The following is a 13,731-nucleotide window of genomic DNA, read 5'->3' as shown; positions in this document are numbered from 1 at the left end:
ACATTTGCAGTTACAGTTCTGGGGGACTTAGCTGACACTTAGCACATCTACTCTGGTTTCTCTCAAGCCAAACAAAGCTGACTTTGGTCAACAGCTAAACTTGAAGGCAGGGTGATGCATCATCCTGCCTTCCTGGTCTCTCTTCAAGAACTTAGTGTTGTTTGCATCTCTTTGCTCTCTTTAAACAATGAATGGTACAAATGAGGATAATGAGGCACACTTGAGTACTGTCTCTCCTCAAAGGTATTCATTGTGTTGTTGTACAAAGAATGTACAACTGAGTGCAAGTGACAGAAGGAGTTTGGAGCTCGAGAAAGAGGTTTTAGCCCTGACTGTTTTTCACCTCTGCATACCTGCTGTGGGGAGTGAGCATGCTTGCGCAATTGTCAGTTTCTGAACGTTAGAAAATATTGTTGGACGCGGGACCCTCAATTCCAACGTTGGAGAGGTGTGGGGGAAGGGAGTTTCAGATGCTGTGGGATTATCTGACAAGCACTTAATTCAAAGCATATAGATCCCTGTATGGTCAATGGCTCACGAACAGTGAAGGATGCAAACCTAATCTAACATTTCTAACATTAGTACATTAGTCTTTGTGTATACAAAATGCTCGTAATCCACTTTTGCACTGCTTGACCATACATGTCTCAGAGCCACTTTAGCTCCAGTACAGTATATGCCGTGATAATGGCATTGTATTATTATTACCTCTGCCAAGGAGGTTATGTGATCACTTGTGTTTGTTTCTTATTTCTTTGTTTGTTTGCAAAATACACCAGACTTCAGAGAAAAAAATCAAATTCATTGTAAATGATCTGGATCTGCCCCAAAATGTAATGGGTTCTTCCTTGGCCCATGCCACATTCCTCCACCAAGCTCGGTGCAAATCAGGTCAGTAGTTTTTGCGTACTCCTGCTGACAAATCAACAGACTAAGGTGACAACATAACCTACTTAGCGGTTGAGGTAATGAATATTAGATCACCTCATCAACTCTCTTGTAAAGACGAACGCCTCCAAGTAAGATGCAGGTATGATCATCAGAAAAATGTAATTCTCCATTTGGCTTTTTTTACTATGCTATAAATCACTCTAGTAATTGTGTTTAAAGCACTAAATAAAGTTAGAGAGACAATAATGCTGAACGGATTAAAAATGGCAAATATTCTCTGGATTTAGCTTCTAAAATGTGATGTTTAGCTCCTTTCTCTGTTTTATATGATGGGAATTGAATATCTTTGGGTTTAGTCTGTTGATCAGACAAAACAAGCAATTTGAAGATGTCACTTGGGGCACTGTGAGTTTGAGATGGGCATTTTTCACAATTTTGTGACAATTTATTTAAAAAAAAAATTCATTTATAGATTGAAATGAATATATCACATTAAAGTATAATGAAAATCATCTTATAAGCGCAAACTTGTTGAGTAGATGTACAATTCTTCAAATGATGTTCTGAAAGTGGGTAACATGATTTGAATGAAGAGAGTTTACTGCAATAGCAGAAATTGTGCTGCAATAAAAGTCTAGTTTTCTACCAAGAATAAATACACTGATCATAGAATGGTTGGTTATTTTCTGGTGGTGGAATCAGCATGTTTTAAAGAAAGTACTGCGACCAAAAACAATTGCAGACTTTCATCAGTGTAATATACTAACAAAATATTTTTAAAAGGACAGAATAACCAAATAATTTATATGAATTTAAAGTAAATGTTATGAGGCGAGTAAGGTTATATTTATGGGGGGTGAAAATGAGTAAAATATTCATTCCTGGTGTACATTTTCGAATCACCACATATTCAGCTCGGTTAGACGTGTGTACAATCGAAGGGGGTGTGTTTCCACGCTCGGCTAAAGTAAACACAGTGGTGTGTTCGGCTGATCGCTGGCGTTTAGAGGCTCTACTAAGTGGCACCTGGTCATTGCCAAAATAAACAAAACTGTGTGTACGTGTGTATGTGGGATGCATGTGTGTCTGTGCGCACACATGTGGGCGAGCGTGTTGCTGCTAAGTGCCACTGTGTGTCAGCCAAAACAAACAGGCTTAATGAGAAGCAGCTCCTGGGACAGAGAAAGTGAGAGAGAGAGAGAGAGTGAGGGCCGGCCAGGCCAAACACACTGACCCCGCTGTCTCTCTCACATGGACTTAAAGGATACACTGTTCCCCTCCGTCCTCCTCCTATAGCACGAGCATCACCTTCTTCAGCCTCACCCCTCTCTCGGACTCTCACCCTTCGATTCCCCGGTGAGGCGCGAGGGGCGAAGGGGGTGATAGGAGGAGGGTGGCGCAGGGGGGTGTGCGAGTTGAGCGAATGCACTTAGAAGTACGTTTGCGACTGTGTGAGGCCAGCTATGCTGAACAAAGTCGTCTGCAGATGCACCGGCTCGGCAGCTGTGAACGAAGCCGGTGGGGGAAAAAAAAAAACGCAGAGAACTCGCCACAATGAATCTGCATGAGAGAACTTGAAATAGGTACTGACTTAGCCACACAGCCATATTATCTCCCACCATTCTTAATACACATTTTTCACATTTAAGCGTTGATAAATACAATTGTTGCACAAAATAAACATCTGTTACTGACCGCTGATAGGGGATGATAGGCTTGTTGATCACTGTACTATATTCCGGGCTAGGTGGAGACCTTGTGATGTTGTTGGAAACGCTCTGGTTTCCATGGAGGTTTATTAAAGGAGTCAGGGAATATATAACGCATTTTCAAGGCCCACTATAAACTATACACGAGCCATGCACTCAAGCAGGAAAATAGCTTGCTCTCTCCTGTACTTAATGTTGTATGGTCATGGATTTCCGAAGCAGGTGCTGACCGAAATTTCTGTAGTTGGCACTGACAAAACAGTAACTTATGTGAGAGCAGCTGATGGACTAAAGTAGCTCTTGTAATGGTGCCATAAGATGGGTGTCAAAGTTTCCCAATAGATAGAATGTGTTTGTCAGTGTTGCACAACCTGAGAGCCAACAGATTAAATCCTGGTAAACAGCAGGACTACGCTGTTCATGTTATAAACCAGTACCGGTAAAACATACGCTTGCATTGATCCAGTTCACTAGCACAGTGTGTCACTGGAAGAACATCGTATTGATTTAAGCCAGGTTCAGCTTTTTTTGCGGCACAACCCTGCGTCTTTTGTTTTTTTTTCTCCCCCTCTGCATCAGCACCCAGCTCTATTCACGTTTCAGGCTGGGACAGTGACGCAGGTCAAACTCGCATTGGCTGTCTATCTGAACGGGTCAACCTGCGTCGGCTCCTCGCGAGCAGGGTTGAACACGGGTCGAACGCTGCCTGGCTTTGGTGAACTAGCGTTGCGACCAGAAATGTAAATTAATTTAATGATGCCAGCACTTTAATGTCATTTAACTGACCGTCTCTTGGACGAACAATAGAGTGGGCCTGCAGATGAACAGACAGAGGGGTGAAACCGAAACTTTGTGTATTTCTGGTGAATTATTTGATTTCAGGTTTATCAGTGAAGTGTTTCCAAACTACACTGCAGACTGGAGTCCATACTGGCAATGAGAAGCAGAGTGACAGCTGTCGCTATGAATGGGACCAAGGCCCGTTGAGTCGATCCTCATCATATGTCTGAAAGGGGCATTAATGGGCTCAGTGTTTGAAATTAATGAGGTGGCTGCCTTTTTTCATGTAGGGCTAGTGGTGGTCTGACCACACCCTAAGTCTTCTCCATGCCAATACCAGCCAACAAATGTGTGTTCTTAGATAATCATAATTTCATGTATTATTATATATTTTTTTACCATTCCAACAATATTAACAACAAATAATAATACAGCAATGAAGAACTATGATAGATAAAAAGCAAAAAATCAAATAAATATAAATTGCAGATCAAATTCATTATACAAGGCTCTATTTTTCACTACGTTTTCACTATGTCCAGATAGAATTTTAAGTAGGACAAATTTGTAAATTTGGTGGAGTGTATTTGGAATTTTGCTAATAAAGAAATAGGACAGAATTACATTTTGTAATTACATTACATCTTGACAGGCATTTCATCAGTAAAAATACAAAGTAAAATAAATTCAATTCTATATTTGAGTATCTAATTTCCTGTTCAAAAAGTTATTAAGGTCATTCCAAAATGTTTAACCACAGATACAATCCCCAAAAAAATAGTTATAGTTTCACCAGTGGACCTGTGTGTGTGTGTGTGTGTGTGTGTGTGTGTGTGTGTGTGTGTGTGTGTGCGTGCGTGCGTGTGCGTTTGTGGGTGTGTGTGGGTGTGTGTGCGTGTGTGCGTGTGTGCGTGTACGTCGGCACATCCCAGACTGAGTCTGTTTTGTTATGTGAGAGACTGGAAGAGGAGACAGGAGATTAAGGTCTGAAATCCCTCAGTCTCCAGGAATATCCTGATGCTGAGAGGGGACTGGGCGGGAGTCGCTTGTTCAACACAGATGTTCTGGGATTTGGTCGACGTTAGGACGTCCCCTCAGTGTTTGCAAGGAGGCACTATTATCTCTGAGAAGATGGAAGTGGGTCACTAAAATGTACCAGAGCACTGACAGACTCTGCAGCCACTTCTATTTGACCATTTGTTTGTATGGTTGTTTTTGTTTGTTTTCCAGGGAGTTCACACAGCTAAAAGCAACAACAACCTCTAAATCATCATTATCAGATAAATTCTTAATAAAAAATGAATGTTCATGTGCTTTACCCTCATCATTTTGTGTATCTGGTTATTTTAAACTAAATATATTTTTGATATCAGGACAAACATTTTTCAAATTAACATAACATGCCATAATCACACTGTAAAAAAGTGTGAGCATGTGCAAGAGGACTTGATATTTCACCAGATCTGTGCTGGCTGAGAGCTGAAACTTAGACTTGGTCACTGCTTAAAAAAAATGAGGACTGCAGACGAGACTGGGACTTTACTTGACTTGGAGGCCAGTTTTGACCTGGTAAAACTGTCAAAAGCCATTTCATTTTTTGAGGCAATACTGAAAGGCTTACAACTTGACTTGCAATTTGCTTAGAAAAACCTGTGAATTGACTTGAGACTGTTGTGACGGACGTTTGACTCGACTTTGACTTGGCCCCAAAGACCTGAGACTTGACTCGGCCTCAGGGACTAGAGACTTGAAACGGTCTTTGCCTGAAGTACTTGACACTTGACTTGGACTTTCCCCAAAACATCTCTGCGTGTCACTGTCCATTCAATACACGGTGGGATGTTCTCTCTCTCAAACGGCAGCCACGTCATAAACGTCCTCTGTCATTAACTCTCTCTGCCCAGTCACCCAGTGAAAATCTTCAGTTTCATTACCCCCTTTTCATTACCCCCTTTTCTCCCCCTTGTCTCCTTACCACACATCTGAGCAGACTCGGCTGAGGTGCCTTTGAGCAAGGCGCTCATCTCGTTGATGTTCTTTGGTATTCCTGGCAGCTACCCGTAGCTGTATAAATGTGAAGCAGAGTGGTGTTTAAAACCTTTCCTGACATCAAAACATGAACCTCAAATACATCCTGACAGGGTTCAGAGTGTGTATGTCGTCGTGTGTGTGTGTGTGTGTGTGCTGACCCCTGGTTGTCAGGTCATATCCGGCCCATATCTATTTTTTTTTTTTATGCTGGTTGCTGGTTTCTGTTTGCTTTGGCGGCTGTGGGTCTATTGGGGTTCAGGTGTGAAGCGAGCAACGGAGTGCGTTTGCATGTTTGTGTCGGAGTGCGTGTGCATGCGTGAAGGCCTTTGTGCATGCGTGTACAGTAAGCGTATGTTTGTGGATGCGTGTGTGTCCAGTTATTTTTGGGCACAGTCATCACGGTCGTTTATTTTTAGTCCTGAAAGACTTTGTGTGTACGAATACGTACATGTCTATGGGGATTTGTACACAGCGCGCTTACGTGTGTGTGTGTGCGTGCTGTGTATGTGTGTGTGTGTGTTTTTTGGCAGTGGACTGGCGAGCAGGATTAGGAGGTTGTGGTGAGTTTGTGTGTTCAGGGCCGCTGGTGTGAAAGAGCAGTCAGAGCTGTTCTTCCCCCTGGAGAGAGAGTTTAATTTAGAAGAACAAGGCTCCTAACACACACTTGTGCCGCTGCCGGCTCCTTGGCCCTTCTCCCCACACCTCATCCCTCCCCTCTCCAGCCCTCTCTGCCACTCTATAAAATGTTAACCATCTCTCCATCTTCTCTTCCCTTACTTCTTAACCTTTTCATCTCCTTTCCTCCTCACTCTGCAACACTCCTTTGCTCTGCTCCAGTCTGACTGACTGTATAATCAGACGGTGAGGTTTCCACTGACTGGTCAAAACCTCTCAACCACTTTCTTAGCTATTATCATGTTGATTAATACAATGACATGCTCCTGTGCGTGTTTGGTCCTCGGTGAATCGTGAACCTGTGAGGCTCACTCCCGGGACCCGCTCCACAAAAGTATCTTGAAGCTAAGACGATCTTAGCCCGTAGACTTTAGGTGCCTCAAGACTGTGCCACGACAACGATCAAGTTTCTTGCACGTAGCACTCTGCTAGATGGGCCTAATAAAATCTTGGTCTCAATCAGTGTCAGACGGTACAATATCAATTTGATGCATATCAGACTGCGTGATGACTTTGCAGTGAATCGTAGTACAATGATGTAAATAGAAAAAAGTATAAGAGATCCATCCATCCATCTACGCTGCTTGTTTGTTTTCAAAATTGCAGGAAAAAAAAAACAAGCTGTGGAAATGGTGCCGACACTTATATGCACTGAAAACCTTAAAAAATTAGAAGTAGAAGGAAACCTTTTTATTTTTTTTCCTAAGCGTGATGAAAAATGGCTCTTACAAAATGTCACGCCTGAAAGAGGATTCTGTTTCTGTTATATTCTGATTGGCTGGTTTTGTAGGCATGGAGCAAAGCAGGAGTCACATCGAGGAAATTTTGGTAATCATTAATAATGACTCTGATTATTAGCCAGGCTACAGTCAATCAGACCTTATCAAACCACACCCAGGCAGTCCTGGTGAAGCAATCTGCAGAGTTTTTCAGTGTTGACCTCCTAAAATCTCTCTTGAGGTAAGTAAGAAAGTTTTGTTCACAACCTTAATGCTATTTAGTGACTCTTGAATATTTCATGTTATGTAGAATTAAGATTTGAGACAAAATCTTCAGAGGCTACTAAAGGTCTTTTTTGGGCAACATAAAGATATCCGACTCTTAGACTAGAAAGCCAGCGGGCCTTCTCTCAGTTTCGAAAGATGCTAAGATTTTAGTGCGTAATTCGACGTATTACGTCCTGAACGTGAGTAACAATATTACTTGTCCTTCAATTATCAGACGATAAATTTACCATTTCTCATGTAAAATGCCAATCTCTAACCCTCCACAAATTTCCGTTGGCTAATTTCCATAGCTTTACAGTCCCTGCTGTTTGCTTAATATCACTGAACCAATTCTCACAAACGCCAGCTGTTCTAAGAGAAAAGCAGCACATATAAAGTCAGCGTTAAATCTCCTCCCGAGCCCGTTTAACATCATCTGCACGATATTCACAACATCTCAGCAGCTTCATTACTGCGCCATGCGGTTGTTGATTGCACCTGCACCACCTTTTTCCTGTGATTTGTTGCTAAGTCTGGTTCTGTCATTACTGTGGTTGTTTGTGCTTTGCTCTTCCCAGAAATCACTGTTCAATCAGACAGCGTGGTCAGCACTATGACGTCTTTCACCTTGGATTTTCTGGGGGTGGCGCACTTTTCTGACAGCTGATGACTTGCTAACTGCCCAGTTTGTCTACTGTTTAATTCAAATAAACTAAAGCTACATGGGACGCATCACGTCTTAAAGATGTTTTCCCCAACTTTTCCAACTCTGGCGGTTTGTGACAGCTAATCTACAAGATTTCATCAGCTATGTTGGGTCAAAATAACTTGGGTGTTAATTAACTGCTGACAGAAATCAGCAAAGCAGACCAAAAAAGTTTCAGATTATCACTTAATATTGTGGAAATGCAACTTTTAGATGCAGGGATTTCAAACAAAAACACAGATATGTAAGTTGAGGGACCACATTTAACACCTGCTATATTGCCAGGCTTTATATAAGTGTGTTTTTCCTGTAGGCTGCTGTGCATATGGAGCAGCAGGTCTGGCTGTTGTCTGCAGCATTCAGCAGAAGTTGTTCTTGGCAGGATATTATTCCAAGGGAGAGCGCTCCCCTGTAGTCGGAGGATAAATCCAGGTAAACCGTTGGTATGCCGTGCGATAAATCTCTGTGGCGTAGCGCTGCCAGAGGGCACACATGCACACATTCAGGGCTCAAGTTCACAACAACACCGGAGACTACCAGTGCTGTCAGGTAGTTTGGTCTGAGAGGATGATTTCCTCACTTCATACGTGAGAGTGTTTAGTTGTTCTGTCCCTTCATAATGACTGTTTTTGTTTCCGAGGTGATAAATGGGTTCTGGACCACCCTTAAGCGAGTGTCAGGCTCACTCCTCACTCAGCTGATTTATGATTTACTGAAGAAGTGCCCTGAGGGGAGTCTGTGCAGTATGTTTACATGTATATGGTCTGAGTAATGCTTTATCAGTTGTCTGTTCTAAATCCAAAGGGAAAATACGGGGAAAACACTTAAAAAACAGTCTGGTTGTCTAAAAAAAATCATTTTTGCCCCATAAGCAGGTGTGTGTGTGTGTGTGTGTGTGTGTGTGTGTGTGTTGGAGGGGTTCTAAAGACTTGAACAGGATTAGTTCATTAGAGGCTCTCCTGTCAAACTTCTCTCCTTTCCACATGCACCCTCACAGTCAGACGCAGGCATCACATTAACGCTGAATCGTGTCACATGGCCAACGTATCTGCGTTAATGCAAACTCACGAACTCTGCTACAGAACTGTGTCGCCGGACTGTCAGACAAGGGCGACATCTTGTGGTCAGACCTGCCTGGAGGGGAACTGCAAAGCCGGGATTGACTGTGGTCACTCCGGAGCTGGTCACATAGGTATAACAGTTACATTTACTAAAATCCATCCCACTTGGCCCGTGTTGACAGTGAGCATTAGCTGCTGCTACCTTACAAAATGACCCAAAAAATACATTTAAATTTTTTTTTTTTTTTTTTTTACATTAAGTGTCAAACCTGGTAATATCTGCTGCGCCTCACAAAAACACACAGACACTTTGTATTCCGCCACGTTAATTGTGGTGTGAATACATCAGGTTTTGGCAGGTCCACCTCCTCAACGCAGTGGCGTTGAGAGGTGCTTTCCTTGTGGTGCTCACAGGCTGCTGCAGCATGTCTTCCCAGAAACGACTCCTTTTGCGGTTACTCAATCCAACATAGGTGGCTGGAACTATTTTCATTGGGAAGTTTTCTCTTCAAAAAGTGAGGTAAACCAGACGTAGCTGTGGTAAAAACTGAGATTAGTGGATGGTGGTCATCCCCTCGAACTCCATACACTATTTGACCGAATTATCTTATTGAGCCTAGAGAAGCATTAAATAATTATACATCTTAATCTTTGAACCACGGACATTGTGAACAAGAAGGCGTCTTTTTAGTGGATGTTTTAGTGCACCATATGACGTGTAAAGAGCTTGAGATAAGATTACTTTAGATTAGATGATTATTCTATCATTTTGATGACAATTGACGTAGTCAGGGCAGTGGCGAACTCCAGTCACCACCTCGGAGTACTGGGTGGCGGTAATGCGCAGTTAAGTTGCCGGTTAACCGCCATTACAGGCAGGAGAAGAACAAACGGAACCGGAACATTTGTACAAACGATTTGCTATTCAACTCGGATTTGTTTACTGGTGACACTGGTGAACAGCTGTTTTAATTGGCTAGTAGCTAGCTTCGGCCAACTGACTGGCTAATTTAACGTCAATCTAATTATATTACTCTTTGCCACCTTTTATATTTCCCGGGTAAGTCTGCCATTATCTGGACTCAGATGTTGCTGTTGGTGGAATGTTACTCTATACAAACTAAGCGACAGCTAGCTAGCGTTAGCTAGCAAATATGTGAGTCTCTTGAACAACGTTTAATTTACCAAGGATTAATCCTAGACGTTTGGCAGTTGGCTGGATGGAAACAGCTCTTTTGCATCCGTGTAGCGTGGAGGACTTGTCCTAGAAAATAATGTTCAAAAGCTATATTGCTACGAAACATGTGGTGTCACTAACGTTACTTTTTGTCCATTACTAAGTGAGAGCGGGACGCTAGCTTGAACGTAAGTAACGTCACAGTCCCCGAGAAGAAAACAACATTACTTAGCTAAATGTGGCCACAGTAGAACAAGACTGAAGGCTTGTCATGAACTGTCGCGATTCTGCACGATGCCCCTCTCCCATTCAACACGCACTACGTTCCCGAAACTGTTAAGATGTTGTCTTCCCCGTTTGTGTGTGTGTGTGTGTGTGTGTGTGTGTGTGTGTGTGTGTGTGTGTGTGTGTGTGTGTGTGTCAAGTTGTGTTAATCTAATCAAGAGGCTTGGTTGGTGACAGTGTCAACACCGTCAGGCATCTCCTCTCAAACCTCTCAGGCTGATTGAGGGCTGTCACCATGGAGCCTGCCTGCCGCAAAGACAAGCCAAAGCTGAACTCCACCCCGACCAGAGGAGACAGGGCCAAGCAGAAATCTGCACAGCAAGAGCTCAAACAGAGACAGAGAGCAGAGGTGACAGAGTTCATCCCTCCTACTCATGTATTTTTAATCCTGACACAAATGCACTAAACTCCAGGGGGAATTATTGTAGAAGTGTGCCAACTGAATTATGTTTCACGTTGCCCCTCACTCCTGTGTGAACAACTGTTTTTGCTCTCTTGCCTTCTTCGTTTACAGATTTATGCTTTGAACAAGGTGATGACAGAGTTGGAGCAGCAGCAATTTGAGGCCTTTTGTAAACAGATGCAGTCACAGGGAGAATGAGTCCCGCCTGCTCTGCCGTCCTCTTTCATCTGGACCACGACCTGTCAACCCTCCCAAAATACCATGTATACACACTGTTACATACACAATTATATTTACACAGATATTTTGGTAGATTTGTGGTGCTCTCTTACTTCCCCAGAAGACTAAAAAATACTACTTGTTTTCTGACGTGGGATCAGACAGTCTTTGCCCCTGATGTTTTTACTGACTTGAGTTCCTGACTTAAACATTGAGAACAGGAAGCATAGTTAAATATTTCCTACAGACACATCAGGCCACTGGCATTACCTTTCCTTGAATATCAACCTTTGTAACATTTAAGTAATGGTTAAACTGAGCTTGCATGCTGTTTTTTTTTCCTCTTGTGTACTAATTCACATTTATATGTTTCAAGTTGCCAAGGTCAAATGCACATATTAACTTTACATGAAAACATTCACAGGCACCACAGTGTTGATAACTGAAAAAACGGCCAGTTAAAAGCACACCTTTGCTAGGCAGCTTGCCTCTGTAGATCTAATTGAAGCTGTATGTACCACTAGCAGACAGAAAGTGAATCCACAATAACCTCATGCAAAGAGTCTTGATATGTGATCTCAGTCCATCACATTCTAATTGGCCTACATTTTGATACATTGGCTGATGTTCCTTGTGTTGTGTGTGCGCACAACATGACCATCCCACTCAAGTCCTTGCTGTCATCTGTTTGAATGGGTTTGGTACCCCTCTAGCTGTGGATCGAGTCAGAAACTCCTGAGAGATATATCTGGGTCTGTATTTATCAAGCGTCTGAGAGTAGAAAATCACTCGTAACTGGTTAAAAATCCTCTCAGTGACGCCCTTTCAGGTCCTATTTTTAGGACTTAGTGTAAAAGTATTGTATCCACTTTCTCAGCTTATGAAATTATTCCTATCTCGGCTCAAATTTAGGAGAGCTCCAGAGGAGTCGTGACCTTTTAGGAGTCACCAGAAGATGGCAGGAGAGATGTTTTGGGAACGCTTGCTGACAATAAGCCTATTTTGACAAAAACTGAGTTATTTTTCTAACTGACTTTGTGAGAGGTGCAGAGGAGAACATAGGCTCTTCCTGCAGAAACCACTGTCCTCGCAGTGTTACACTTTTTTTCCAACAGGAAAATCGCAGCTTTGTGATAATTCTGTCAGAACCAAAAATTTCAGGACTCATTAACGGAACTTTGAATTGTCTTCCAATGTATCATAAAAATAAAGCACTTGACTCAGGGGTCATGTGCAATGTTCAGTTGGCTTGTTAATGACTCAGCACAATTAAACTTTCAGTGTACAATGGCGCTTAATCAGTCAAGCTCCCTTGTGTAGTCGTCTCACGTCAGAAATACATCATAATCTTCCGCCAGGAACAAGTTTTTGGGAGAAGGTTCAATGTGCCTCTGACTTCTAACATCCACTTGTGAAGATAATTCAGTTTTTATCATTTACTACCATACGTGCTGAATGGTGGTTGAAATTTTTTTAATTGTTACCTTTGTCCCTGAGGCTGCAGTTTGTGACTATATTGCTAACATCACTACAGCTAAATCTCATTTTTGTTGGCTCGGGACCTAAATGATGCGGTGCTAAACTGCTTATCACTGGCCATGATAAAGACCACTAGTACACTAAACTGACAAAATACTGGGGACCACAGCTACTGTTTAAGGACTGCAATTCATCGCCACAGCCTCTGATTCTAAGTTGGAGTGGCAGAACAAAAGGGAATTCAGTGATTCTTAAACATTGCTTAATGTAGCTTTAAACTAACAGTGCCCTTAATATCAGTGTTAATGGTGCGCGCTTTGAACACTCATGTCAGTGACACGCAATGCCAACTGGCCTGTATATGAATTTTTATTGCATTTTATTGTTACAGTCACCAGTTTGCAGTCTGACTTCTATTTATGGCTGACAGCAGCAAAATATTTATATTGTATAACACAGTATGTCAGCCGATTTCATTTCCGCTATACAATTTTGATTTAATAAAAATAAAAGTGAAAGTGAGTTTTTAAAAAAAAAAAAAAAATGTGTGTTTCTATTTGATAGTGTCTGCATTTTATACGAAGTAACACAGGAGGTCATGGTCCTAGCTATGTACTCCTTTGTAACTCATGTGTCCTCTTCATCAAATGTGGCTTATCCAATCAACCTAACAAGCTCTTATTAGGTTTAGATAATCTCAATTGGCATCCAGCAAATTTGAATCTTTGACACAGTTTGAGGATTGATTTGTTAATCCTGCATGACGTTATCTTGAATAACACTGTGCTGTTATTTTGAAATTAAAGCAATACGAGTAAAGAGTTGAAACCATGATCAGCATTCATATGACATTTCTCGATAACCAGTGTTCTCATTTAAAAATCACATGTCTAAGCCATTTGTGTCTGAAAATGGGTTCATATTTGGGGGTTCAGCCTAACAAGTCTTGATCATGATCCAGCTAACAGGGTATAAGCCTGCACTTTGGCAGGTTTGGGCTTAATGACTTGTTGCTCAGATAGGGACTCTATAATAATACTGGGTAGGGCCTTCCTTTGCTCTCAAAACAGCCTCAGTTCTTCATGGCATGGAGTCCACAAATGTTGGAAACATCCCTTTCAGATTCTGGTCCATGTTGACATGTTGCATCACATCGTTTCTGCAGATTTGTCAGCAGCACATTCATGCTGCTTGTCTCCTGTTCTAACACATCCAAAAGGTGTTCTGTTGGATTCAAATCTGGTCATAAAGGGATGCACATGGTCAGCAACAGTACTCTGATAGGCTGTGGCTTTCAAACCATGATTGATGATTGGTATTAAGGGACCC

General features: G+C 42.1%; 1 protein-coding gene across 9 annotated transcripts; it reads left to right on the top strand.

Moving 5' to 3' along the window:
- Nucleotides 1-9,234: 9,234 nt before the first annotated feature.
- Nucleotides 9,235-13,221, top strand: LOC120783438 (small vasohibin binding protein). Of its 9 annotated transcripts, none has more exons than XM_040116465.1 (3): nucleotides 9,235-9,359; nucleotides 10,517-10,650; nucleotides 10,816-13,221. In XM_040116465.1, exons 2-3 carry the CDS (start codon nucleotides 10,537-10,539, stop codon nucleotides 10,900-10,902), a joined length of 201 nt encoding a protein of 66 aa, XP_039972399.1. In that variant the 5' UTR covers nucleotides 9,235-9,359; nucleotides 10,517-10,536; the 3' UTR covers nucleotides 10,903-13,221. The 9 variants fall into 9 exon arrangements, with proteins under 9 accessions (XP_039972399.1, XP_039972391.1, XP_039972395.1 ...); XM_040116457.1 differs by having other exon boundaries at nucleotides 9,236-9,359; nucleotides 10,442-10,650; nucleotides 10,816-13,220; XM_040116461.1 differs by lacking the exon at nucleotides 9,235-9,359 and adding an exon at nucleotides 9,715-9,899.
- The last annotated feature ends 510 nt before the right edge of the window (nucleotides 13,222-13,731 follow it).

Source organism: Xiphias gladius, chromosome 21 (assembly GCF_016859285.1).
Source record: "Xiphias gladius isolate SHS-SW01 ecotype Sanya breed wild chromosome 21, ASM1685928v1, whole genome shotgun sequence".
Taxonomy (NCBI): Eukaryota; Metazoa; Chordata; class Actinopteri; order Istiophoriformes; family Xiphiidae; genus Xiphias; species Xiphias gladius.
The sequence above is the reverse complement of the archived record's forward strand: the minus strand, read 5'-3'. Positions and strand labels throughout refer to the sequence as shown.

Excerpts from the sequence above, each read along its gene's own strand:
- LOC120783438 (XM_040116465.1), top strand. The coding sequence starts at position 10,537 with ATGGAGCCTGCCTGCCGCAAAGACAAGCCAAAGCTGAACTCCACCCCG. Across the intron at positions 10,651-10,815 it reads AACAGAGACAGAGAGCAGAG|ATTTATGCTTTGAACAAGGT; the intron begins GTGACAGAGTTC and ends CTTCGTTTACAG.